At 28.7% G+C, this 27,640-nt stretch overlaps 2 protein-coding genes across 2 annotated transcripts; both read right to left on the bottom strand.

Moving 5' to 3' along the window:
• Window positions 1-861: 861 nt before the first annotated feature.
• Window positions 862-4,422, bottom strand: Tsp66E (Tetraspanin 66E). Its single transcript, XM_076534473.1, has 7 exons — window positions 4,360-4,422; window positions 4,146-4,244; window positions 1,753-1,881; window positions 1,607-1,681; window positions 1,410-1,517; window positions 1,153-1,314; window positions 862-1,047 (listed from the first exon to the last, which is right to left on the bottom strand). The coding sequence occupies exons 1-7, from the start codon at window positions 4,420-4,422 to the stop codon at window positions 862-864; spliced, it is 822 nt and encodes a 273-aa protein (XP_076390588.1).
• Window positions 4,146-26,783, bottom strand: LOC100877626 (uncharacterized). The gene is given in 10 exon segments (XM_076534201.1): window positions 4,146-4,244; window positions 20,636-23,345; window positions 23,499-24,039; window positions 24,117-24,268; window positions 24,470-24,610; window positions 24,686-24,848; window positions 24,934-25,209; window positions 25,629-25,981; window positions 25,984-26,015; window positions 26,343-26,783. Coding segments are annotated over 9 exon segments (2,742 nt in total). The 5' UTR covers window positions 26,357-26,783; the 3' UTR covers window positions 4,146-4,244; window positions 20,636-22,275.
• Between the last annotated feature and the right edge of the window lie 857 nt (window positions 26,784-27,640).

The raw sequence follows: 27,640 nt of genomic DNA, 5'->3' as shown, positions 1-27,640 counted from the left end.
TACAAATTTCTTAATTTTCAAATTTATAAATTAAAACTAAATGTGAAAATTTGAAAATGGAGCGTGTCGTTACTGTAATAAAAATCTACTGTATCTAAACTTCAGTCTGTAGCAGGTACATATACCATACAGTACAAATAATGGAGTAACTTGCAAACTGATATATAGGCATATAGACTAATTGATGGTCATGCCCGACTTAAAATATTTAGAAAAACTGCAATGTAATGAGAAAAATATAGAAGTTTGAATACATTATTATGCTATTGCATAAATATACAAAATTTAGTTTTTGTGAAGCTTTACTTTTTTAGAAAAGTAATTCTTACATAATTATAGGTGAATATAAATATATGAACTTACATCAATAACGAAAATATATTTTTAATATTATTATTATAATTATTTAAAAACTTAATCAATTACAATTTCAATAACAGAAGATAGCGACTTTAATGATTATTATTCAAAATCGTTTTAAATTTCGATCTCTATGTTTTACTTTATAAGTAATAACGATAATTTTATCAAAGTGAAAATTTACTTTATATTTGGTTTGATATGGAAGGTTTCAATGTTAACATTAAACCATGATCAACACAAAATAATTATACAAACTGTATTTTCATTGAAAAAGATTTAAATGTAAAATACTTAATTTTCTAAGTCTTACTTGAAAAATGCAAATACAACATCTCCATTGTTGTTTATTCACCAAGCCTGTTTCGACGACATGTCGAGGCAAGCTAAAAGAACGTTTTTATTAAATCTTCTTGCAAAACGTTTTAAATTTTTTACGTATTTTTTCATCGTTCTTCATGTTATTAGCAATTGTTCTTATTTACTCTCTCAATGGGATATTCATTTTATTGATGAAGAGGTGTCAGTGAAAAGTGCAAGCCTACCGTGTTGTGGTCGCCAATGACAGCAAGCTAGATGTAAAGCTAAAGCGATGACCACAATTTCGAGAAGTGCTAATGCACTTGCAACACCAATTACTATTGCCTGGTTAGCTTCAATTGTCCTCAGTATTGCATTATAACAACCCTGCAATATACACAATATTTATATACGTGTTTTCAATGTGATTTATACAATAAATATTACTAACTTAGTTTAGGTATAATTTTTATAATTATAAAATGATCCGACCTGTTGATACGAGTTATTAGGAGTAGGGTTGATAGGACAGGATGAATCTTTCAATACATTGTTCTCTTTTATGCAGCATGCTTCTGGAACAATTTTATCCGTAGATGTCCAATTTGTACTCTCTCGAAAATCTAAATAACTCTCTACTCCACAGCAGTGCAACTAAAACATAAAATATATCATTTTTAATATCTATCATCAAATAAGTTTAATGTGCGCTGTCTGATTAAATTATTTTTAAATCAACTTTTAATAACCTGTGTCATTATACCATCCCAAGCAACTGTAACTGTTTCTGTGTTATCAGCATTACTGGCATAATATTTAATTGTGGACTTCAGGAAGTTTTGTGTGGTCTTCTCTGTCTGTAAAAAATGAAACATTGTAAATTTTTTCTTTTTCTGTCAGGATTTGTCTGATTTTGATATATCGCAACAAAAATAAAAAGACTTACATCTCCTTTAAGTCCAAATGCTAAACCTACTACAACACATTCCAGAATTAAGATCAGAAGAATAACAACACCATACTGTAATTTAAAATACAATTATAATAATGCGATCATTGTTGTTTTATTTTTGACAACATTAAGTTACTTACAAAGCAGAGAAGGCATCGAGATTCAAACATTGCTCCACAATAACCTAAGAAACTAATCAGAAAGGTAAGTGCTCCTGCCAAAATCAAGATATATGATATTATCTTGATGACATCTGCATCCGTTTTGTTCTACAAAAACATAATCCAATTGAGTTATACGATTATATATTTTTAAGTTATTTCTTTATCTTACAGTTTAAGAATATGTAATTAAAAATTAAACTACCTATGTATGTTATTGTTAAATGAATATAACAGTTCTGTCAGTTCTGTTTTATTTATTAACATGTTAATGGCCATTCTGAAGTTATTAAAAATTACGTTAGTCAGTATCTTTCATTTATAACAAATTTTATCTATTATTTTCATGTTTAATTTTTTTCATTATCTAAAATAGTTAATAACTAATATAAATATTTCCAATTAACTGAGGCAACGAACTCCTAATTTGAGTGTTAACATTTTAATAAATAAAAATAATGTATATATACGTATGCAAAATTTTATACTGAATATTTCATAGAAAATAAAAAATGAATGAATTTAGTGAACCTGAAAAGAATACGGTTTCATTGAGCTAATGCCATATCGTATACTGTAATAATTATCCAGCAAGCAATCAGGATTTAATTGATGAATTCTTAACATTTCTCTAGTATTACACCAATAAGTTAAATAAAGAAGTTAAATAAGCTACCAATGACTTTGTAAACTTTAAAGATTAAGATCTTTTTATGAAATTAAATCGAGAATATATAGCCATAGAAATTAAAAAGAAAGATACTAAAATGTAATTAAGTTTTTATTACCTCAAACTGACAGAACTTTTGTATTTAATTAATCAGTTGTATGATATGCTAAATTTTATAAAAATACATCTTAAACATTAGAATATAATGAAAAATGATGAAATAAAAATGAATGAAAATAAAAATTAAAAACTAATTACAAAACAAAAAGAAATATTTTTGGTAATTTTATTAATAAAACTTTCACATCATTTTATAAAGCATATTTGCAACATGATAAAAGGGTTAATTGTAAAAAATTATAAAAATTGTACTATTTAGGTATTCATTTTTATGACATTAACGTTAAATATAATTTTGGGTACTTACAATATCTAAATTAAAAAAAGCATAAAATTTCTCCTTAACATTGTAATATTTTATAAATTTCAAAAGCAGATTTCCGGCGAAATCATATGCAAAAGAATGAAACCGAAAATCATGCAATATAAGTTTGCGAATAGAAAGTGCAAGACAACTATTTCTCTCGGTAGTTAATTAATTGGCAACGCTTTCGTGTTACAATCAACGAAGCATGAATCTGTTAAATAAATTCTGTAACCGACGACAAAGTAAGAGTTAATTATATTTCCGTGACTTTGCACCATCAAACGAAACAAATTCAGATTCATGGTTCTATCATGAATTTAAAAATACTTTACTAAGGCGAAATTTATAACATTTTCAAAGCTATAAAAAATAATGTAGCACACGACTTAGACATTCTTTTTTTTAATTGGTTTCCGAAATTTGCAAATTCTCTAATTTCTAAAATTTGTAAAGTTTTGAAATTTGCAAATTCCTAAATTCCAAGTTTTCAAATTTTTTATTCATTAATCAACAAATTTTTAAATTTCTGATGTTACAAATTCTTTTAATGCCAGGTTACAAAATCTGAAAATTCAATATTGAATCCTACAAAATCCGAGTGCACGTATTGTGAAACTAATTGTAGTGAACAAGAGTAAGTTATAGGAATCGGTCATCATCCATCATGCGAGTGCATAGCAATCTCGAAAGCATATTTCCCTCGGAAATGTTTCTCAAACTGGATGCATATTTCTATCACGGACTACGCAATTTCAGGCTATCATTTAACCTTTGTTATTACATCCTGATATTTTTAAAGTTACCATTTTCTTAGAATACAAAATATAGTAATTTTCGAATAAAATTTAGAGATTCTATTTAAAAAAATTTGTCAAATACTTTTTTATATTACTAGGTCAAATGATGGCCACACTTGTGGCGAATAAAACGAAAGGTTATTGTTTCGATCAGACGAGTAGAACGGGCGCAATCAATGCGCCCGGTTAATCAACTATTTAGTGACATGACCTGCGCGCCTATTTATAACTGCAGCCTTTAATAAAATGTTTTAATAAAATTCGTCTCGTTTAAACGTGCACAAATATATATTGAAAATTTTAGTTTTCCAGGTTTATCAACCTTTAATTGATTTTCCAAAGATCACGCTAAAAATGTTTGCAATGGAATACTTTTAACTCTTTTTCCGAATTCGATTACTTGATCATTTACGTTGTTACAGTTTATTGATTGTTCGGAAACAAAGTTTCTTTCGCGGTAAGTGTGTTTAAAGTTTACCAGAATATCTGACTGGTCAAGCTTGCCGATGACATCAGCAAAAGAATTGCTATCGGCGCACAGCCAAATTCCAACGGCCAATGCAGCTCCTCCGGCTACCTAAAAACAAACAAATTGGTTTTCTCATTTTGTTAATTAACCTCTTAAATGTAATAATACGATTTCTTAGAAATGATTCAGAAGTCTTTCTCCGCCATAAGATTCGTATACTTACTGAAACGAGAGTCAAGTATAATAATCTAGACTCGTGGCGATATAACACGAGGATAAAAAACATGGCAATTTAATGTAATATACCTCGTGGCGATATAACGCGAGGATAAAAAACATGGCAATTTAATGCAAAATTATGACATATGACAATATAACGCAAAAATAAAAAAGGTAGCAATTTAATATTATAATTTATGGCGATATAACGCGAGGACAAAAAACGTGGCAATTTAATGTAAAATTATGACATATGGCAATATAACGCGAGGATAAAAAAGATAGCAATTTAATATTATAACTCATGGCAATATAACGCGAGGATAAAAAAGATAGCAATTTAATATTATAACTCATGGCAATATAACACGAGAATATAAGACGTGGCAATTTAATGTAAAATTATAACTTGTGGCGATATAACGCGAGGATAAAAATCGTGGTAATTCAATGTAAAATTATAACTCATGGCAATATAACGCGAGGATAAAAACGTGACCATGTAATGCAAAATTATAACATATGGCGATATAACGCGAGGATAAAAAACGTGGCAATTTAGTGCAAAATTAAAACATATGGCGATATAACACGAGAATATAGTGGTAATTGAACGCAAAATCATATATTGTGGCGACTTAACATGTGATAGTATAGTGCTTAATGGTACAATAAATAGTGATTTAACGCGTGACAATATAATAGCAATGAACAACTACGACCGTCTAGATAACCGAAATTGATCATATAACATACAATGCAATATGTAGCAATACAATGCGTAGCGATGTAATATATGGCGATATAACGTGTGTTGGTACAATATAATAGTTAATCACATAACGTGTGACTATACATATATACAGATCGTGACTAAACAACGATAATATTAATATTATAAATATTTTCTATAATACCGATTTTCACCCTGGGCTCTACAAACACTAGCGACGGTTCTATTTGAGAATGCGAGATTACAGAACTTGTTTTAATCGTTTTGTTACTAAGGTAACAGAAGTGGTAGCTTTTATAGCCGTTTGTTATAACATAAACACGAACAAAATTGTCTATAATTGATGCAATAATAGTTCACAGATGAAGATCTTCTTGAACAATTTTATTATATTATTCTAATAATCTATTTTAATTCACAATTTTGTATACAACGCTTAGAATAGCAATAGATTGATTTGATACGAAAGAGATTCGTGAATGTAAAACTTGTGAAAGAATGCGTGTGACCCACATTTTCCATGCATGTTTAAAATCCATTTTCTGAAACAGTTTCGTGTAACTTTCTCTATCTATTTTGAGAAATTCTCTTTACAAAAGTAACTGTATTATAATTATCTAGAAAACAGTACATGTAGGATCGTTAAGAAATTGAAATACTAGTAGACAAAGTTTGTAGTGGAATTTAGTTATAATATTGTAATAATAATTTTTTTTAATAATAGCAACAATATGATATACTGATTCAACATGCAAAGTAACAAGATCACATCAAAAAATATTTAAAATACAAAATGGCAATATAACGCGTGGCGCTATAACGTACGGCGATCTAACGCGGCGATTCCATATATGTATGTGCAGCTACATAATTTTTAGTGATACAGCACGTGGCGATTTAACACGTGGTTTTATGACCATGTTTGTGGTGGGACTGATTGTTTTCCCCTACATTACTTTTTCCCCTAGGGAAGTCTACTAAGGCTAGGAATAACTATAATAAAGTAAAACAAGAAAAATAATTAACGAAGCAATTATTAAGAAGTGTAATAAAATAACTGTAACTGTCGACTTAATCTGTTGCACAAAGATAATTACTAATCTTGCATATGTATACGCTATCGTTCATTAGTCCTAAAACTTATCATTTTAAATATATTTAACTTCGTCGATCCTAATATTTTCACAATGACACATTTTCGAAGTGACATGTTGATCAACTTATGTTAATTCTGTAAGTAACTTACTATTACTGAAAGATGCCGAAAGTACAATTGCTATTTCATAATATTTCATATCTACTATTTATGGCCACTTGAAATACTGATACCTAAGTATGGCTTCATAGTGAGAATAAGAGGATGAACAAATTTAAATCTCCGATGGTAAGTTTTAAGATAAGTGTAGTACATGGTGTGTATGACTTTTAAGGAGAATTATAAGGAAAATATATGCTAATTTATAATACTTTCAATTTGGCAGAATTGTACAAATTCCCAGAAACAATAATTTTTGAAACACATGCAATGCTTACTTTTCAAAAATAAAATGTATGGTCAACGTGTTTTATTAATTTGAAATAATAGTAATGTTCTAGGTAAAATTAATGGAACACGTGTTAGTAAAAATAAAGGAAGAATTTCTCATACTTTTAATACAAACAAACATGAACATAAATATTGTACATATAATACATGTATACTCACAAAGAAAACGAAATTGAAGAAACAGAGAAAATACTTGGCACACTGTGAAGCGCAGCTCATTTTGGCCTCGTCACTGTTACTGTATCTGTAATTAAACAAAACCAACAAATTGTTAATACTTATTTTCGAATAAAATAGTAATATTCGTATAGTGAATCAAAATGATTTAATTACATTGCTATTACTATTGTGCTGTTCTATAGATTGTAATGTACAACTATATTATAATACTGTTTTACATAATATTATTAAATAATAGTATAATATTATACAATATTATACCATACAGGATGTCTCACAACTAGTGTAGGTTCATGAAATGGGGGGTAGCTGACGTGATTCTGACGTGAAAAATCCCTAGCTAATCAAATTCTAGAGACTGACAAATTCCCACAAAAATCACTAGACTGTCAATGGTTCTAAACAAATTCCTTTGATCATCAAATTCCTCCATAGAAAATCCCTAGAGACTAAATTCCCCAGATACCCGCATGTCTAAATTAAAATATCCCTAGATACTTATAACTCTGCATCCCCAAATATCTGTGTCTTTCAATTCATACATCCCCAAATTTCTCCAAACCAAAATCCCTAGATTTTCAAGTGACTAAACTCTAAATTACCTTCGTATCGAAATTTTTAAATTCTCAAATCTCTGAATCTTCAAAACCCTTTATATTCATATCCCTATATTTTCAAATCAAAAGCACCTAAATACTAATATCCCTAAGTCCCTAGATTCCTAAATTTACGAATTTCAATTCTCAACATTTACGTGCTGTCACGTTTGCATGGTTTTACAACCATTGTATATCGTCGTATCCAACCATACTATATCGATAACTTGATAGCAATAAAATGATATGGATATCGATCGTTATTCGTTGATTGACGTTAAATAATATTTCAAACGTTTATTCGATGTAAGGGAAGATGTTGGCTTGCTATCTGTAACGTCTTCGTGACGTCCCAATTACTCAATTAAAACATATTTGTCGTTGAAATTATCGTAGGCGGGAAACAAAGAGCTACGAAAATTGGCCAAATTAGGGCGAATTTCAGTTAATAAAGAAAACGTCTTTTGCATTTCCATTCGAATGCTGCATTGGAGGCCACTGCATTGTTGCCTTCAATTTTAATACAAACATTTGTAAACATTTCAACTTGTTTATTTTTCTAAACAAAATTTTTAGCATAATCATAAAGGAATCTTCTTTGAAATTTTTATTTTAGATCGAAGAATGTCAACAGCAGATAATATTCGACAAATTTCACAAATAAATTTTGTTGTTATCAAAAATAGTTATTTGTAAGAAATTTTGCATTTATAAATGTTTTGTGAAGTGTACAATTTGTAACAAATACAAGTCACAATATATCATAATTATTTATAAATAAATATATTATTATTTATAATAAATTGAACTCAATAATCACAGTTTTTAATAAACCTTGCTTAATATTAACAGCTGGTTATTGTGATAAAAGATTACAAGTCCTTACGTGATCATAGTAAAGATTCTACTGTGTTCTCCAATCCGGCACAGTGTACAATCGAGAATCTCAAACAATGCTAATTACTCCAAGCATACAGGGTGTCCGCTGCAATATGGATTAATATTTTTCTCGTACACAATACAGATTTCAAAAAAACGCAAAAGCAAAAAGTTGTACTATATTTTATTTGCAACAAGATGACCTCTATCAACTTTTTATGTCTACAAAGTTTCGACTCTGAACTTTCGCTTATATCACGTAGTTCCCTACTTACGCCAAAGTTCGAGAAACGTAGAAAAGAATAGTTTACAACGGAAACTTCCGAATGAACGAACGTAAATAAATAGTAGCACAACGGTGAGACAATCCTAACGCAAGCGTAGAACATTTACTTTAGACTTTTTTTTATGAAACTTCTTACCGACATATTTATGACATGTTCCTGATTGGAATGAGATCAAACATAACGTAGTAATTTACTTGTAATTTCAAATGTTTTACGTAAATTAAAGCGTTATAAAATTCGCGGTAAACAGACGAGTAATGACACGTCGGGAAATTCCGTTTTTCTTCGGTGCTATTCGGATAATCACGTGATACGTTTGACAGTCGAAATTATAGACTTCTATGGTTTTATGATTTCAAGGATATTACTCGTGTAAATTATAACAACTAAATATGTCCCGAATTAATTTGTGTTACACTCATTTTAATCAGCAAAATGTTACAAATTTGTTAGGAAAAAAGTGGGGTAAAAATAAAGTAGGTTGTACAAAAAGTGAGTTAAAGTAAAGAAGTTAGCAACGTATTTGCATTGTAAATGATACAGCAGGCTTTCCATCTTTACTAACTGACATAATCGTAGTGCCTCTTTTTTTCACTTGCTATCCTCTTAAGTGTTACAAACTTCTATCATCTATTAAACCAATAAATACAGTCTAGATGATGTTATATTTGGTCTTACTTCAATCAGAAAAATGTAAACAATCAATTTGTAAAAGTTCGATAACAGAAAAATAAAAAAATAAAAAACTTGCAATTATATTGTCTCACGGATATACCCGAACTCGGATCATGTTACATTTCTCTGCGAGCTCAAGGCGTCTTCCCCAAATGATGCAGATAATTTTTTTTACTTACATCGTGCTTTCGCTTATATCGAGACTTTACTGTGGCATTCAATGTAAAAAACTGAAGATCACCTTCGTATCTTGAAAAGTAGCGCAAACATAAAAAGTTGATATGGGTCATCGTATTGCCAGTAAAATATAATACATTCTCTATTTTTTTGAAATCCTTACCGTGTGCGAAAAAACTGGACCATATTACCGCAAACACCTCGTATAACTTCTAACACGGTAGAAAAAGCAACTACAATCATCGTATTCGTCTAGCAAGAAAATTTACACTTGCAGGCCTTGAATATCTAAGAAGAACGTATCATGCACTCTATGTACGTCCTTGGGTTGTATTCTGCGTATTATAACAGTTGACAATCTGGTTTCTTCTTCCGCTTATATCTTACGTATGTACGTATGTATTTTATATTAGGGTATAATTTTGTGAAGTGCGTGACGGTTGCGATACAGTAGGATTTCGATGATCCGATATACTAGGGACTTCGATGTAGTATGTAGTACCTACATACCCGTCGAATAGCTTGAAACCTACACACATATTTTTGAGGTTTCAGTGTGCAGGGAACCCTTGCTGAAGGAGGCCACGTAAATATCTTCTTTGTTTATTGTTGCATGAAACAACTTGGGACAAAGTCACTGCTGAAGTTATTTCAAGGAACACGTGCGACGACACCATTTTTTTGGTTCATTCTTTCCAAGGAAATTTCAAGATTAGTATTCTTTAAACTTTAGACAAAGCTATATTATATATATTTTAGTTTTTATGTAGACAACTACAATTTTTATTTTTTTATGCACATCGTAATAATTTAACACTTTAACTACTGTCATAATTTCATTTTCAACAAAATTAATATTTTTAAATATATTATAAGGTTAGTACATAGTATCATTAAATTTTAAATTATTACTACTATTATTTCTCAACTTATACAATCAAAAATATTGCTAGTATACTTGCAAAGGTACTATAAAATGGAGCTTACAAAACTAACGGTAATTTCATTATGAACTAATTTATGTTGGTGTATTAATTTTAATAGCGATCCTCTAAAGACATAATGTGACTCACAACGGTATTATGAATAATGAATATCATGGTTTTCAGTCTATGACAAGGAGTGACGCCATTTTATTTTTACAATTAACCGCGAATGAGTTATGGGTGGTAAATAAAGATATAGATACAGAGTGGAAAGTTATAGGACTTTACCGAACTATTCAAGTTTTTGATTAGGATCCGAGATAAACTCGAGATAATATCGCCCTAAATAATCGAGACTACTGCATATCATTAACTCAATATTAACACATTCGCACGAGATGACTCATATTTGAGTCTGGGTATCTCTTACCAGCACCCGAATTACAGTATGAACGAAATTAAGAAACTAACGCTAATCGTACCACGACCGGTTTACTGATTACTTGTTTTACATTACTGTATTTGTTAAATTGCTTCCCTTCTAAATTTTTTTTTATTTTTATTGAGAGACAGAATTTATGTGTATGTTCAATTATTTTTGATTATTTGTTTATTTATTTTACTACTTTATTTAAAATTTTGAATTATATGTATATTATATGTTGAAATTAAACATTTTTAAATTGCAATTTTGGAAAGCTACAAATACAGAAATTTGACTAAGTTCGGAAACATAGAAATTTTGAAATTTGATTATTCAAATACTTGAGAAATTTGAAATTTAAAAATCGCAAACTGAAAATTTTGAAATTTGAAAATTTTTTATTTTTTATTCGCAAGTTAAAAGATTGAAAATTTTTTACTTTTTATTCGCAAGTTAAAAAATTAAAAATTTGAAAATTTTTTAAGTGCAATTTTAAAAATTTGAAATTTGACAATTTCGAAATTTGAAAAATTTTTAATTTCCGACTTGTGATTTCAAAAATTTAGGATTTGACCATTTAAAAATTTAGAAATATAAAAATTTGAAATTTTGAATTTGCAAATTATAAAACTAAAAATTTTTTATTCGTAATTTCAAAAATTTTGAAATCGCCATTTTGAAAATTTAGGATTTAATCACTTGGAAATTTAGAAATATAAAAAATTTGAAATCTTGAATTTGCAAACCTTAAAATTAAAAATTTTCGATTTGAATTTACATGAAACAAAACACATTTAACATGCAATAAAAAGAAATTAAATATAAATCCGCCATCTTACTTTCTAAGAACCACGTACTACTTTTACCCGATTCAGTACTTCGTTGATAATACACCTTCGACATTTCCAATTTTCTGCTATTTTTTCAACGACGTAATCGTGTAATACATAACAGAATTTGAATATAACACATTCAATTTCCAGTTTCAGACAAGTGAAAGCGTTAAAATATAGAAAGACGTTCTATTACGTTAATATCAACCAGCTGTTTTAAAAGGACGCAGAAACACGGCAAGGAGCAAGCATCCTACTTACAAAATTCGAACCGCTACGTCAATAGTAGCGAATAGGTTAAAACATAATAATTAACATCGTTGCAAGTCATTTATCGAGAGCAGATATTTTCTACATTGCAAACTTTCACTGTTCTATTCGATCGGTAACTCGATTCGCAATCTTTACATATTTTCAACATTCGAAATGCTCGAATTCTACCGCGGTTTTTGTTTCGATTTAAAATTGACATCTGAGTTCCAGAGACAATCCATTCTCGCGCCCAGTTTCTGACGGATGTTCGCGCAGGACCGTGATAGTTTTTCTGGTCATTTCTCAACGGTTAAATTTTGATTTCCTCCAACGAGAAAGTAAAGGCACTTTTGGGTAAACGCAGTGACCAACTAGTTGTATTAAAAGCCATTTGTTCAGCATTTAATCCGTTTAATTTTAGCAGTTCAACGAGTTTGACAACTTTCGATGATGATGCAATACAAACTCACAAATGTATCGTGTTCTCGTTGCATAATGTACGGTATGCAAGCTTAGAATGCATTTACGCGAGAAATCCATGATCTCAGTGTTTTTTTTTTCCCCAAAAAAAAACTGTTTTTATTGTTAGATTGTTTTTTTGTTACCGTTATTAAATTATTGCTCCCTTCATGTAAAATACTATTTGTAGGTTAGGTAAAAGGATAATTCACTTGCAAACAATTATTTATTAAAAATATTATTTCTAGTAATTAATTACTAATATTTATTGTTATTTCAATAAATTTTTATTAAATTTTTAACAAACTGTCGAATACTTACTATCCCCTAAAATTCGGTTGGGCAGTCTTCCCTATACATTTTCAGTGATATTTATATCCGAGGAAGGTGTCATCCATTTTTAAATTTAAATACAACGACTCTTGAACGAAATTCCTTTTATATAATTTTGTCAAAACTTGATATAATGGTATGGAAATTTTTAGTGCCTTTTCAAAACTCGTTTAATAATAATAAAATGTAGGATTGATATGGTATTGACAAATGAGAAGATATATACCAGTTTTTTAATGAAAGACCAAGGAAAAAATTTATGCCAACATATTTAATGCTTTGCGAGGAAAGTTGTGAAGGAAACACCTTTGTTTTGACAGGCTTTATTTAGATACAAATAAATGTAAGATTTCTATATTTAAAAAAAATATATGTAAATTTAAATGTAGCTCCTTAAAATAAAAAGAAAAACTGTATTTATAATTAAAACTTGTTTAATTAGCGAAAATAATTAGTGATAATTAATGTGACAGAATCTAATTAAATTAAATTATAATTTACATTTTTAATTGTTAAATAAAACCTGCAAAAATAAAACTTGAATTGTTAACTTAATTGTACCCAATTAAAAAGTAAAATTTACTTTCTAAGCCAATATCATACAAGTGAAAATTAATTTGAATATTGCATTAGAATTTTTCCACACTGGTAATTTGTATTTAGTATCCACTTATATATTATGTTATTTATAACACACCCGATGGAGAGTTAAGATTTAATTGCGTAATTAAAAACTGCATTTTAATTATCTGATGAATGGAGATTTTTTCTGGATATTATTATCCTTATTATTATTACCGTCACAATCTGGCATCTTCCGTTTTTATCCTCATCAATGACGTGTTTTTAATACTAACCTGTTCTTGTTACTGAATCATTCATATCACCAGCGACAAAAATAAAATAATATCGTACGTTTAACCAGCTTTTTATTCATAAAATTTAGACAAATTAGACATTTATCTTATAATATTAGTTTTGATAATATTCTTTAATATTATTTTTAATATTAATGTATTATTATCATTATTCTAAATAAAGAATAAAAAAAAAAAATTCTGAGAATTCAATTCAAATCACTCAATTCTCAATCCAATGAAATTTACAATTTCATCTAAAATAATCTATAATATAATATTATATTATCTAAAACTTCCTCAAAATATTCAAAGGAAATAATAAATAAATAACAAATTAATTTAAATGACAATAATTACCGAATCACCCAAAACTGCAATCTAACAATTTTTTGTTGAATAATCTTTTTGTAAAGACCATGAAAGGTGTTGATTCTTCATGGCGACACTTGCGTAGAAGACCTTGTACATAATGTACAAATAAGCACATAATGCATCTAAAGAGGCTAATGGTTCAAGTTTTCTCACAGATTCCATGTACGTATGCACTCGTATCTGGAACATTTAAGACGTACTCCTACGCAAATACTGAACAAACATAATTTGTCATTAGCACCGTTAATTATGCAAAATTCCCTCTTTTGAAGGAGTCGTGCGGAAAATTAAGAACACGCAGATATACACTTAACAAATACACTGTTTTAAATATCACAATTATTGATGTACTATTTTCTAATTTTGACACGTGTCATTTATTGTTAGGTGGAAATGATTGCAAGATACAGTGATGATAAGTTTATTCGATTGTCGTATAAATACGCATGGCTTCTCGTAGCGCGCGAAGACGTTAGCGACGCGATCAAGAAAACGAAGTTGTCGCTGGACGGAGTGTAACGCCATGGTGCACCATGGGTTCACAAAACAATAAAAGCTTGCTTCAGTCTGAATGCATACAAATAATATAGACTATTTACCAACGAGTAAAAACGCATTTACTCGAGTTTAAAAATAACATTTTAAAATAATATTTAATATTCCATTTCTGAATACCATTTAAAAATATATTTATGTAAACAATTTCCTCTTGTCTAAAAACTATATTGTAAAATAATGTATAAAAATACTAACCTAAAAAATCTAACCTGAAAAATGGTATCTAAATATTATTTAAAAATATATTAACCTGAAACATCATATTCTCTTGTACAAAATTATATTTGCAAATAATTATTAGCGTTAATTTGTTAAAATATATATCCTGAGAATTTTAGATTAGTTGATACATTTTTACACGAATTACAAGCATAAATGAACCTATCATTTCTTAACACACTGTATGTATCTTTACAAGCAATTATGTAAAATATGGGAACGAGTGCATCGCATAATCGTTTATCTAACAATCGTTCTCGTACTCGTTTCCTAATAATTTCTTCCTTTCCATTTTTACTTCAGTGCATTCAATTACACGCGCTTGAAACTTTCTTGTGCCGTAACTTTTCATATCGCACGAATTTACTGTCAGAGTTTCCTTGAACAATTCGAAGGTATTATTACCGAGGAGCATAGAAACTGCTTATTTTCAATTTGTATGTACGACAGAAAAATTGTATAATACGTTGCTCGCGGTACATCCAGTCGTGCAACTTAAAAAAAACATTATTATGTCCGGCTGATGAGTTGGCGGTTAGAATAAATACGAATACTATTAACTTACATGCCAATTGATCAGATGCACAATATATGAAATTGAATATTGTTGCAAATTTGGAAATGTAGGAATGGAAAGGTTGAAAATTAATAAAGATTATTATTAATCTACAGATATTTTAATTTTTATATGGTCCGAATAAATGAAGAAATATAAAAATGAAGACATGCAAAAATAAAAACTAAAGGCTTGAAAAAATAAAAAATGAAGAAATAAAGATATGAAGATGTGGAGAAATAAAGAAATAAAAACTGAGGAAATGAAGAAATAAAGACATGAAGATATGAAGAAATAAAGAAATAAAAAGTGAAGAAATGAAGAAGTAAAAAGTGAAGAACTGAAGAAGTTAAAAGTGAAGAACTGAAGAAGTAAAAAGTGAAGGATTAAAGAAGTAAAAAGTGAAGAAATGAAGAAACTAAAAATGAAGACATGAAAAAATAAAGAAATAAAGAAGTAAAAAGTGAAGAAATGAAGAAGTAAAAAGTGAAGAACTGAAGAAGTTAAAAGTGAAGAACTGAAGAAGTAAAAAGTGAAGGATTAAAGAAGTAAAAAGTGAAGAAATGAAGAAACTAAAAATGAAGACATGAAAAAATAAAGAAATAAAGAAGTAAAAAGTGAAGAAATGAAGAAACAAAAAAGGAAGACTTGAAAGAATGAAAAATGAAGAGATGAAGAAATAAGGAATGAAGAGGCAAAGAAATGTACACATAAAAAAAAGAAAATTTATTGAAATTAAAAAATGAAGAAATTTAAAATTATAAAAATTAAAAAATGTACATTTAAGAAAATACTTTTTATTTTCTACCTTAAAGAACAATTTATAAAAAATGTAGCAAATAACACTTTTTAATTCTTGAAAATTGTTCTAATAGTTTAAAACAGATGTACTTAAATAACGAAAACAGGACAAAAAAATAATGCCTAAACAAAAATATTATCTACTAAAAATCTGTAATTATCTACAGATCTTCTAAATTCTAAAAATAACTAAATAGTTGTTAAAATTGTTTCTCTTACTCCAACCAAAATTACTAACAAAAACTTCGACTTCGTTTGTCTCTAAAACGAAACGTTCTACGAGTAAATTTTATCACACATAATCGACCTATTTTTTTGTACACCTCATTTCCGATAGTTTCATCAGTTACTGACCACTTTGTATTATCTACAGAGACCGAACTGCACAGGTCACAGCGACGAACATTTAACTTACAGAAATCTTCTAAAGACCCACCTACTCTAAATTCGAGATAAAAGACGTGAAATACTGCGTTTCAACACGTGACACATAATTCACGTTGACACTAAACCTTACTTCAAAATTAAAAATAAATAAACAAATAATGAAATATAAATAAATACACACATTAACTTCACAAAGACCAACACGTATTTCAAATAAATCACATTAACTTTGTAACATAAAATAAAAAACTCGTAGAACGGTCATTTGATCGCTTCAGTAGATTCGATGTTGAAGTTATGTCTGGACTTACAGAGGTTACCACAGCGGTGCGGAAAGGAACGAACAAAATTTTAACCATAGACTATATTATTTTTGGAGAATTCTGTTGCGTTGGAAACTAGGCATCAAGAGAGAAGAACTAAAATGGACACGTACGGGGCCGCGATGTAACTCGGTCTAATAGCTTCCTGATTATTTCGTGAGCCGCTCAGCTGATTTCCTCTCCCTCCTGTTACGATCGTTTGGACCCTCGTTGTTACAGAGACGACGGGTTATTTCTCACGGAAAATGCGATGACTCACACGTTCACTCGCGGATCAATGATAATATGTGTAAAAATTGTTTCGCGCTCGTTAAAACGATACTCAGATCAAAATTTGAACTTCACACATCATGTAATTAAAGTATGAACACTTTTGCTGATGCTGACACATACGTTGCGTCAATAATTATAGATAACTGAGTATTTGAGTACTCAGAGTACTCGCTGTAACTTAGGATTCGAGAACTGGATACGAGTACTTCTATATTTGACTTTGTGTTTGCTCTAATATTCGATGTTATGACCAAGTACTTGGTCTTTTGAACTTACTTGAGTACTCAATTTTGAATATGAGTACTTGAGTATTCTTTTTTGGGTCTAAATACTCAAGTATATGAAATTGAGTCAAAATACTTGAGTATCCATTTGTGAGACTAAATATTCGCCACAAGAACTTGAATTCGAATATCTGAGTACTCACTTTTGAATTTGAGTACTTGAGTATTCAAATGTGTAGTTGCATAGTGGAATTAAATAGTAGTGTGGTATAATTACAATTGAATTAGTAACACAGTACAGTAATAAAATACAAATATAGTGGTACAATAGAGTTAACGAAATAATAGAATACTATAATGGAATAGTAAAATAATAATATACATGTATAATAAAATTGGTAGATTAATAAAATATTATCATAATATTTCATAACATTAACTCAACAGAGAAATAAAAATATTGAGACAAGTACTACCTTAAAATAGTGAAATTATAGTAAGGATAAAATATTACAATAGCGAAATAATAAAATGGTAAAAAAATGGCAGTAATTCGGGCCTGAAACTGGGCAGTTGCCGCGAGAGCTGGTATTTTTTGGAACCGGTTTCGGAGAGTCAGCCGGATAGTAAAAGCTCGTCGAGTATTCGGAGTTAAATTATGTAAGCATCCGAGTACTCGGACATATTCAGGTACTCGAATCTCAATCGAACGATGTTCGAGTAGTCGTAGATACGAGCTCTCGTAATAATAACATGAAAACGTATCACTGGTATAATACTGAAACCTCAAAATCTATCGGTATTCAATCTGGCGGCGTCGTTCGTTGTAGTATGCTTCACAGTATTTACTCCCGTAGAGGTGAGTGGTATTTGTTGAAGATGGGGTGAAGCAACCCCTAGGGAAAACGTTTTCATTCAAGCCGGCTTAAGCACGTAACGTAACGAGGGCATTGACGTCCTACAAAGTGCATGCAGTGTGTTGTTATGGAAACACGGTTCATCACACAACCAATTTTTCTTTTGTCATCGGTTATTGATAGAGCTAGGAGAAATTTGAAACGGATTTGAAAAACTTATGCTCTACTTGGGTATCAGCCTGTTGCACATTAAATGGTCAATTTTAAAACGAGACTAACGCGGTTCGATGACATAAAGGTACCGTAAAATAGCATTTACGATACATCGAGTGAAACTTTAAGGTTTAATAAAAATATATAAACCTTTCATTAATTCTAATGATATAAATACTTTTTGATTAAAAATCGAATACTTGTTAATAGTCACTAGTAAATTAATATAAATTAGGTATATTCAAAATATTGACGAAATATGTATGCTGTTATTTTGAACACTGAACATCACCCAAATATTTTCATGTTATCAAATTGGGATGTCAAATCACACTTAACCTAGATTCTGTGTATATTTCGAAATTGGTTATCGTTTGCTACAGGTGATAATTTTTACTCCGAAATTCTTAACAAAACGTATATGTAGTCACTTTAAACACAAATGTGAAATAAATTTAAATATTTATTTTACGTTTAATAGTCTCGCGTTATATTGCCACGGGTTGTATAAGCCTCGCGCTATATCACCACGAGTTATACAACCTCGCGTTATATCGCCACGAGTTGTATAAGCCTCGCGTTTTATCGCCACAAGTTATACAACCTCACATTATATCGCCAGGAATTGTGTAAGCCTTGCATTATATCGCCACGAGTTGTATAAGCCTCGTGTTATATCGCCAAAACTTGTACAGCCTCATATTGCATCGTTACGAGTTGTAAAACCTCGTGTTATATCGCAACTGGTTGTATAGCCTCGCGTTATATCACCACAAGTTATATAACGTTGTATTAAATAGCATCGCGTTATACAGCCGGGCATTCTATCATCACTTAGATAACCTTATATTATATCGCCATACATTATACACATAATCTCAAATTATATGATAAATTGTATATCTTTGTATTACATTGCCATGCGCCGTACAGTTTCACATGTCACACTAAATAGTAACTGTTCAACAACCTAAAAAATACAATGCAACTAAAGATTCATTGTAGCAAACTTTCGTAAAAACGCAATTACTTTTTCCCCTAAAATCTGTATATATTTTTTAAGTAGGAAATGTTTGTATAGTAAAAAAAAGATACATTTATTTCATATATAATGTGCATATGTTTTCTTTTTGTGATATTTCAAAAATGAATATAATTTTAACCAATTTTTGACATATTCTACATAACAGCTCGAAAAAACCCAAGTGATATTTGGTAGTAAGGAAAACAGTGTAAAAAGACATTTACTGTAGATTTCATATTATTTTTTCCAAGCTGATAAAATCTTGTATATACATTAAATGATTAATTATATATTTTCCTTCCTTCCTTTTTATTATTATCAAATTAATTTGTTTCACTGAATTAGTATAACAGTTAAAAACGCAAGAAAAAAAAGTTAAAAATCACTAAGACTATATTTAAATAAGGAACAGAGAAAAGCCTACTCAAAATCATAATAATGCATGTTATACCATGAAAAATGGTATTATTAAAAAAAAGAAGTATGACAAACGCCAGAATAAACAGTGTAAAATGATAGATGAAAAAAGAGTAAGAATAGTGGGCAAGGGAAAGACGGGAAGACAGGGAGAAGGGACAAGAGAGAGAGGAAGAGAGAGAGAAATTTCCAAGAGAAAGTCTTGTACCTCATTATAAAACGAATATAAAACAGTAAATTGTCGTCTAAAATTTCAACTATAGCAGCAATCTTTTTCATTGTAAAAGAAGCAGCATGAGTATTTCCTACATTCCTGCATCTAGATGTATATGCAATTTTTGTAAATGCTATTGAGATAAATTAGCCTACATAAAACTTGATTAAATCCGGTTTAATAAAATATCATTTTTGTTTCATATATTGATGGTTCAAATTAATCACTGAGCTTCATAATCCAAGATTATTGTATGTTATAATACTTTATCATAATAAAATTTAGCTTAAAAATTCATCACAGTACGTGTTTATGTTAATTTTAATTAAAACTATCTCGAATATTAAAACGGAAGACAACAGAACATTAAAATATACATAAAATCATTGAACGAAAATGCAGGCGTCATAAAATAATTAGACAATAGTTCATAGAATACAATATTTTATTCTCAACTCATAAAATCACATAAATCGTACAATGTTGATTCAAATTTCCTAAAGATAACTAATAAAACCAAAGATAGAAACAAATTTAATCTTTCCTTTGCCACAATGTAACAGATCGTTTACATGAAAGACAATTGAATGGAGAAGTCCTACATCGTATGACAATTAGGAAATGAGAAACGATCCTTAACGAAAGACGGAAAAAGAAAGAAGAAAAAGAATATATGACTTACGTTTACGATGCTGCGCCTAAGATCCTATAGCAAAAGAGATTTCACGAAGCTTGAAGATTAATACGAACAACACATTTCACACCACATCACCGTTTAATACCACTATAAAAATAGATGAATCGAATTGTAATAATTTTACCGGCGTCATTCGTGCCAACAAATTCTTTAAGATACAAACAACCAAAGAAACGTCTTTACTCAACGCTGTTTGCCGCGCATCTACCACGGATACCTGTCGCGGTAGTCCTCCCACCAATGGCGGCAAGTTTGTTATAATTGGTCAATCGCTAGCCTATCAGTGGCAAGCTTCTCAAACGTCGACCAATCGTATTATTAAAAATTTCGCGCCATTACATAATATAGTACCACATTGCATATACAAGTTGTATACAAAACAATTGTTTCTTACCGGCTTTTTATAAATTGTCGTAAGTAAGTTACATTTGAATTTTCGTAATAAAAATGTGTAGCTATTCTTATAGGATGGGCTATTTATTATATTAAGAAAGTAAATTAGTTCATTCGTGAATTTTAATTTCATTTATATTAAACAAAACAGTAAGAATAATTTAAACCAAGTTAGATAATTATGTATACATTTTACAATTAATAATTATATAGTAGAACAGATGGCATTATTTTTCTACCTGTTCCATTTTATTTGTATGACATTTTCATGAAATTAGTCCTTTCTTTACAAATTTTATAAGTACTTATGTTCACATTTGTTGTTTAGTTTATTAATATCATTAACATATATATATTTATTGCAAGTATTATAAAGTTTTGTGTAATTTGAATATTACTTGTTATTAGTTTCTATAACTATGTCTTATATTTTATTGCGCTTTTTAATTTTAAATTAAAAACAATAGATAAACTGATTTTAATCGCAAGGTATATAAATATAAATAAATATAACGCAAATTCCTTCAATTCCTTTTTTGCTATTACATAAAAATTTACAGTTACTTAAAAGTAACAATTTCCTCATTCCATTATTCAATTCAATTGATATAATTGTGAATTAGCAAGTATGATACATAAAATTCATATATTTTAAATAAAGTTGCAGAATTTGTTTTATCTACAAAAATTATATATATATATCTTTTATATAAACTATTAAGTATTCTTCAAATCAATTTGGAAGAAAAAATAAAACAATTAATTATGCTTTCTTGCACTCATTGTTTCAAATATTATTGACAACCCAATTGATTGTCAGATATCTACGTTAAAAAGTACACAAAATTGTACAAACAACTTCTCAATAATGTTTTTATTTTCAATAAGATTAATATCAAGTAGTATACAAGTGAATTATTATCTACATTCATTGTAATTCATTACAATTAACTTTCACTTAAACAAATCTTTTGTATGAATTTATAAATAAAAAATTTTCAATTTTTACGAATTCCTAACAAAAATGAAAGAAATAGTAAATATGTAAATATTAAATCTGTTAATAATAATTAACAGGTATAAATCATAACATATACATTGCTATAATCAATAATGTACAATTTTGCTAAAATTCCATTTTTTAAATAGAAATAAAAAGATTTATTCAAGTAATGTATTCTTCAATGAAACCAAAATTTTCATTATTTTCAGCATAATACACATTTTGCTAATTAACTGTGGCATTGAGGAAAAGCAAGGCTACCTTTTAAATTTTCCTCAACTCTGCTGAGCTTAATATCGCATTTGTTTATAACATTGTTGTCACATAGAATTGATATTTTAGCATTCTGTATAGATTTAAAACGTTTTGACGGTTGTTCTGTATCTCTGTCTAAATTGTCTTCGTCAAGTAGCAGAGGTTTTTTACGCAACGATTTACTAAAAGGTTTCATAATTAATGAATCCTTTGCACCTGCTACATCCTTTAAATCATAAACAAAATCTTTATTCAAAGGTTTCATTTTATTGCGGATAGGACGTTGCGGTTTTAAATTATTTTGTATAGATGTAATTTCACTTTCTTTCAACTCAGAACAACTCGACTGCACCGTTTCGCTGTTTTGTATATTTTGTAATTTAGAATTAGACTTTTTCGTGGTTTCTTTTGCGGAATTTACTTCAGAAGATCCAAAAATAACTTCCATTACCATTTTTCTAATATCAGGATCCAATCCCGCAGTATTTTGATCTTTATTATTAACGTTCGATACCTCCTCTGTTTCACCGTTAATATGAACTACTTCTTGACACGTTGAATTTGTATCTATTATTTCTATTTCTGTTTTATTTACAGTCTTTTCTTCTATTTGAACTTCTGATTCTACATGATTTTCTGTAACTTCTGGAGTACCTGACTCCTTTTCTACGTTTGTTATGTCCAACATAATATCTTGTTCGTGTATGCATTGATCATCGGGAATCAAAGCTATCATATCTTCTATGATAACACGATTATTTTGAGCATTATGCATTTTATTACAATGTGCTACGCAATCACATTTCACAAAACATTTAAAATCACAGAGTTTACATTTATAACGATTCCAACCAATATGAATAGCAGCATGTCTTCTTAAATTAGTTGCTGACATAAATTTTCGTTTACATGAAAGGCACTGAAGTTTTTGAAGGTTTATAATCGAAGCCACTTTTTCTTCCATCAGTAAGACATTATCCACTTTCTGTATTTCTGTTTCTTGTTCAGTATTTGATTCCGAAGATATGTCTTTTGTAATAGTTGCTAAAGATGAAAATTTTATTTTGTTGATGACATTTTATTATTACGTTTTTACTAATTTTATTTTTAAACGAATGAATGTATCAGAATAGAAAATAATTTGTATAATTGAATTTAAATGCTATAGATATTACATGTGATAAAGATATTGCTTACCTGCAGTACTACTTAATTTCTTTGGCTTATCTTTACGTTTTCTTTTTTTACTTCCAATATTAGTTTTCGGTTTATTAATATTAGTGTACACAATTTCTATAGGATCAGAAATATCATTCGCAGGAGAAATACCTTCTTCTGTTACTTTCTGCGCTCCATTTGTAATAACTGTCACCTCTTCTTCATTCTTTGCTCCATTCTGTGATTTTTCAGTGTCTAACATATCCCAATCTTCTTTACTTAAACTTGCAACAGTTTCTACACGTATAGGTGTTTCAAAACTATTGTTGATTTCAGATGCAGCAGAAAAACTTTCTGTGTTTACATCTTTTTGGATTTCCGGAATAATAACTATATTTTCCTTTGGAGTGGGATCTAGTGAGACTTTATTAACTTTTTTTGCTTTAGTGCTTTCACATGCTGCGACACGTCTATGGCAATACTGAGAGTGAGACAATAAAGCTGCCCTCCTATCAAATCTTTTTCCACAACCTCCACATCTTTGTAATTCTGAATCAGATTCTAAATGTTCTATCCATTCCTGCCAGAATACTTTGTCTTAAATTAATGATACCTTGATAAAAGTTAAAATATGTATTATCATAGCAACTGAGATACCTGAGTTTCATTAATTCGCAATGTATCATTCATTAAGGTTTTGTTGGCATCTTCCTTTTGTAAATCTTCTGCTACAGTTGTGTCTTTGAAGAATGCTTTTTCCTGAATCTGAGTCCTAAGCCTCCGTACCTGATCACTGGTTTTTCTATGAACTATCATATCACACCATTTTAAACTAACACTAAATTAATTGTATTTAATATTTTTTTCAATGTAATTATGTATTATTATAACTTAAACCTTTATTTCTAATAATCTATAATACTAATTAAACCTGTTTTAGTAAGGTGTACATGTTTTTAACTTAAACGTTTATTTATATAAAATATACTATTACAAAGTTTTATACATACTTTTGAAGAGATGTCGATAAACACTCCAGGTATTTGCAAATGTACTAGAACAAAAAGGGCAAGGATAACATAACCTATGAGATGTGTGCAATGTTCTTGTATGAACAGCTAATGTCTTTTTTGTTGAAAACTTTGCACTACCTACAAATTACAAAATTACAGAATAATAATTTTGAGGATAGATTAAAAAAGTACATAAAAGTAATAAAAACGTACATATTGAACAAACAATGTCATTTTCAGAAATTCTACCAGATTTTTCCTTATTAACGTTTTGAGTTATACTGCCAGTATTTGATCCATGATCAAGATGTTTAAGTTGTCCATTTGGATCTAACACAGCATTTTTCCCATTTATCATATCTTTTAACTCAGTTATCTAAATGTTGTTGAATTTATAATAAAATGTTTCACATAATGATACTTATTTGATTTCTTAACTTTTAATCCATTAAGAATGTTACCTGAGTTTTCATTAATTCTGTACGATCCTGATTTGAATTGACTGACTCAACAGTTTGATAAACTGCTGATGAATTTGATTGCACACTTTCCAAATAAACGCATTCACTATTATTTTGAAAATTTTCTGTATGTTTCTTCTGTAACATAGTAATAATAGAAGTGAGATCTTTTTTTTGTTTCTCCTCAGAAATTTGACTTTTAAAATTTCCATCATTTTCACAATGTCCATGAAACAATTTTTGTGTTTTTTCATTATCTGATTCAGTTCTTATAATCTGCAAAATAAATATGTATATTATTTTAATTAAAGTACAGTTAGAAATAATAAATAATATTATAGCAATATTGTTTTTAATCTTAGAATTACATAGATAAGAAAATAAAATTATGTAATTTATTTTTAACCATTCAATGAATATACCCTATAACTCTAATTAATTTCTAACTTCAATATCATCTTGTGATATTTAATAATTTAAAATGCTTTTGAAATGCATTCAATATTTGAAAGATTTTTGAAAGTAAAGAATTATGATTTAATCTTACTTTTAAGAAAAAGCTAATGCATACAACATAGGACATAACAGTTATTGATATTTACAATATATAATTCATGTCAATGGTTTGATTATTATAAAAATTATTTGTTTCCATTATTTTATCTTCGTATTAAAATAAACAAAACAGAACATACTGTAGTATAATCACAGAAAGATTTCCTGGCAAATGTGACATCAACTTTCTCTTTACAATAAATGCGTTTATGCGAGATGAAATTAACCAAACTCCTAAACAGGCTTCGACATATACGACATTCATATACCAAGTCACATTCATATGTTAAAATTGATTTAACTTCATCGCTGCCATTTTCTAAAATTTTGGTTACACGATACAAATTTGAAATGCTCGTGTCTATTGGTTGACTTAACTCTGACAAGTCTGAACTTATGGAAGCAACTTCTGTTGGAGGAAATTTAACTCTTCTAAATTTGCCATTAGGTTTTTTGGCCTTGGTTTTTGCTTTGATTGATTTCATTTTCCATAAATGTTACACGTCCAATATATTATCCCGTCAAAACTGAAAAGATAAACACATTACAAAATTATATAAGCTTAACAACATCAATTAATCACAACATAAGAAATATATTAAAATAATAATTTACATGAAATAGTAATTAATTATAACTAATAAGAAGAAAATTGAATATCTGAAAGAAGAAATAAAGTAAAGTAATTACAATAGCATAACTCAAAGTGATAGTGAAAAGAATTTAAAGATTATGTATAAAAGAATACATGTTCGGAATGATAAATCATTTTCAGAATCAAAGTAATTATAGAAATTCAGTAAAAGTTATAGATTTAGAAGTGAAACAAGAAAAAGCATACAATGGGGATGTACCGTCTCTCCTGCATTTTACTACGTACAAATAGATCTTCACTTTTCAGATTTCGAAGTTATGAAGAAATGAAATCACTAAGAAACAAGAAAGTTTATTAAAAGTCAGTTCTCTTGCAAGGAAATCACGCGATTTAATGGTTTTTAAACAAGACAAATCGTGATTTCGATCGAACTGCGACCTCCATTTTTCCAAAACCTAGAAGTTCTTGGCTCTACCACTTCAGTGAAACGGTACCGTGGGCAGCACATTCAGCTTGTTGAAGAATAATTTTGTCTTTTATTTAAATTTCACTATATAGTTAATAATTTTTAATGAAAATTCAATGTTCGATTGATCCGTAGAAGTATTTAAACGAACTCATGACATAATACATAAGTTATACATTGCCTTTTTTGATAGTTTATTACAAAAGGTTATGTCCCTTAAATTTTTTAAATATTGTGCTAAATAATTAAAATAAGGGTACCAATTGTTATTTCTATAATTATAATAAGTATAAATTTTACAACAGACGCTGTGAAAATAATTTAATAAAAATACAATAAATGATACTATCATACAATAAAAGATAATACTTTCAAAGTAATTTGAATTATATTATATTTTTAAATTCTATGCATATCAGCATTAATATTTGTTAGACTACATATTTACAAGCTGCCTTATATACATTATCTACAAAAACATTATGTATTTTATTTTTTCATTTATATCTTTTTGTAATAAGAAATTTGAAGTTGTTATTATTGAACATTCTGTAGTAGTACATAAACACTGTTGACTCATTAAATATTATATAGTAGTAAATATGAAATATTGTAAATGTCTAAAGAGTGTCAACAATATTAATTGTTAAATTGCTTTTATACAAGTTTATTAAAATATTCACAAGGGAAACTTGATCAAAGTTGAATTCATAAAATTATGATTTTCTTTCATTTAAGATAAAGGTTTTAAGATGAAAAAGAATTATAGAAAAATCTTAATTATAACTGTGATGTTTTTAAGTTATGTATTATGTTAATGTATATGACATGTTATTTTATAAAGAAAAATTTAAAAAATACATCATTTCTCTTTCAAAATGAAATGCATTTAATTAACAAAAGTAATTTCTGTATATTAGTTATTGATTTGTAAAAGCTGTATACTATTTTATAATTAAAACCTAATTTCTACAAAATTCTCTTTCCTTATTATCACTTTTACATATTTCATTTTGATAAATATTTAGAGCATTTATTTGTTTAGATATTTGCAGATATTTTTAATCGAAGAATTTTTTTCTCTTATCGTT

Source organism: Megachile rotundata, chromosome 8, assembly GCF_050947335.1.
Source record: "Megachile rotundata isolate GNS110a chromosome 8, iyMegRotu1, whole genome shotgun sequence".
Lineage (NCBI taxonomy): Eukaryota > Metazoa > Arthropoda > Insecta > Hymenoptera > Megachilidae > Megachile > Megachile rotundata.
The sequence above is the reverse complement of the archived record's forward strand: the minus strand, read 5'-3'. Positions and strand labels throughout refer to the sequence as shown.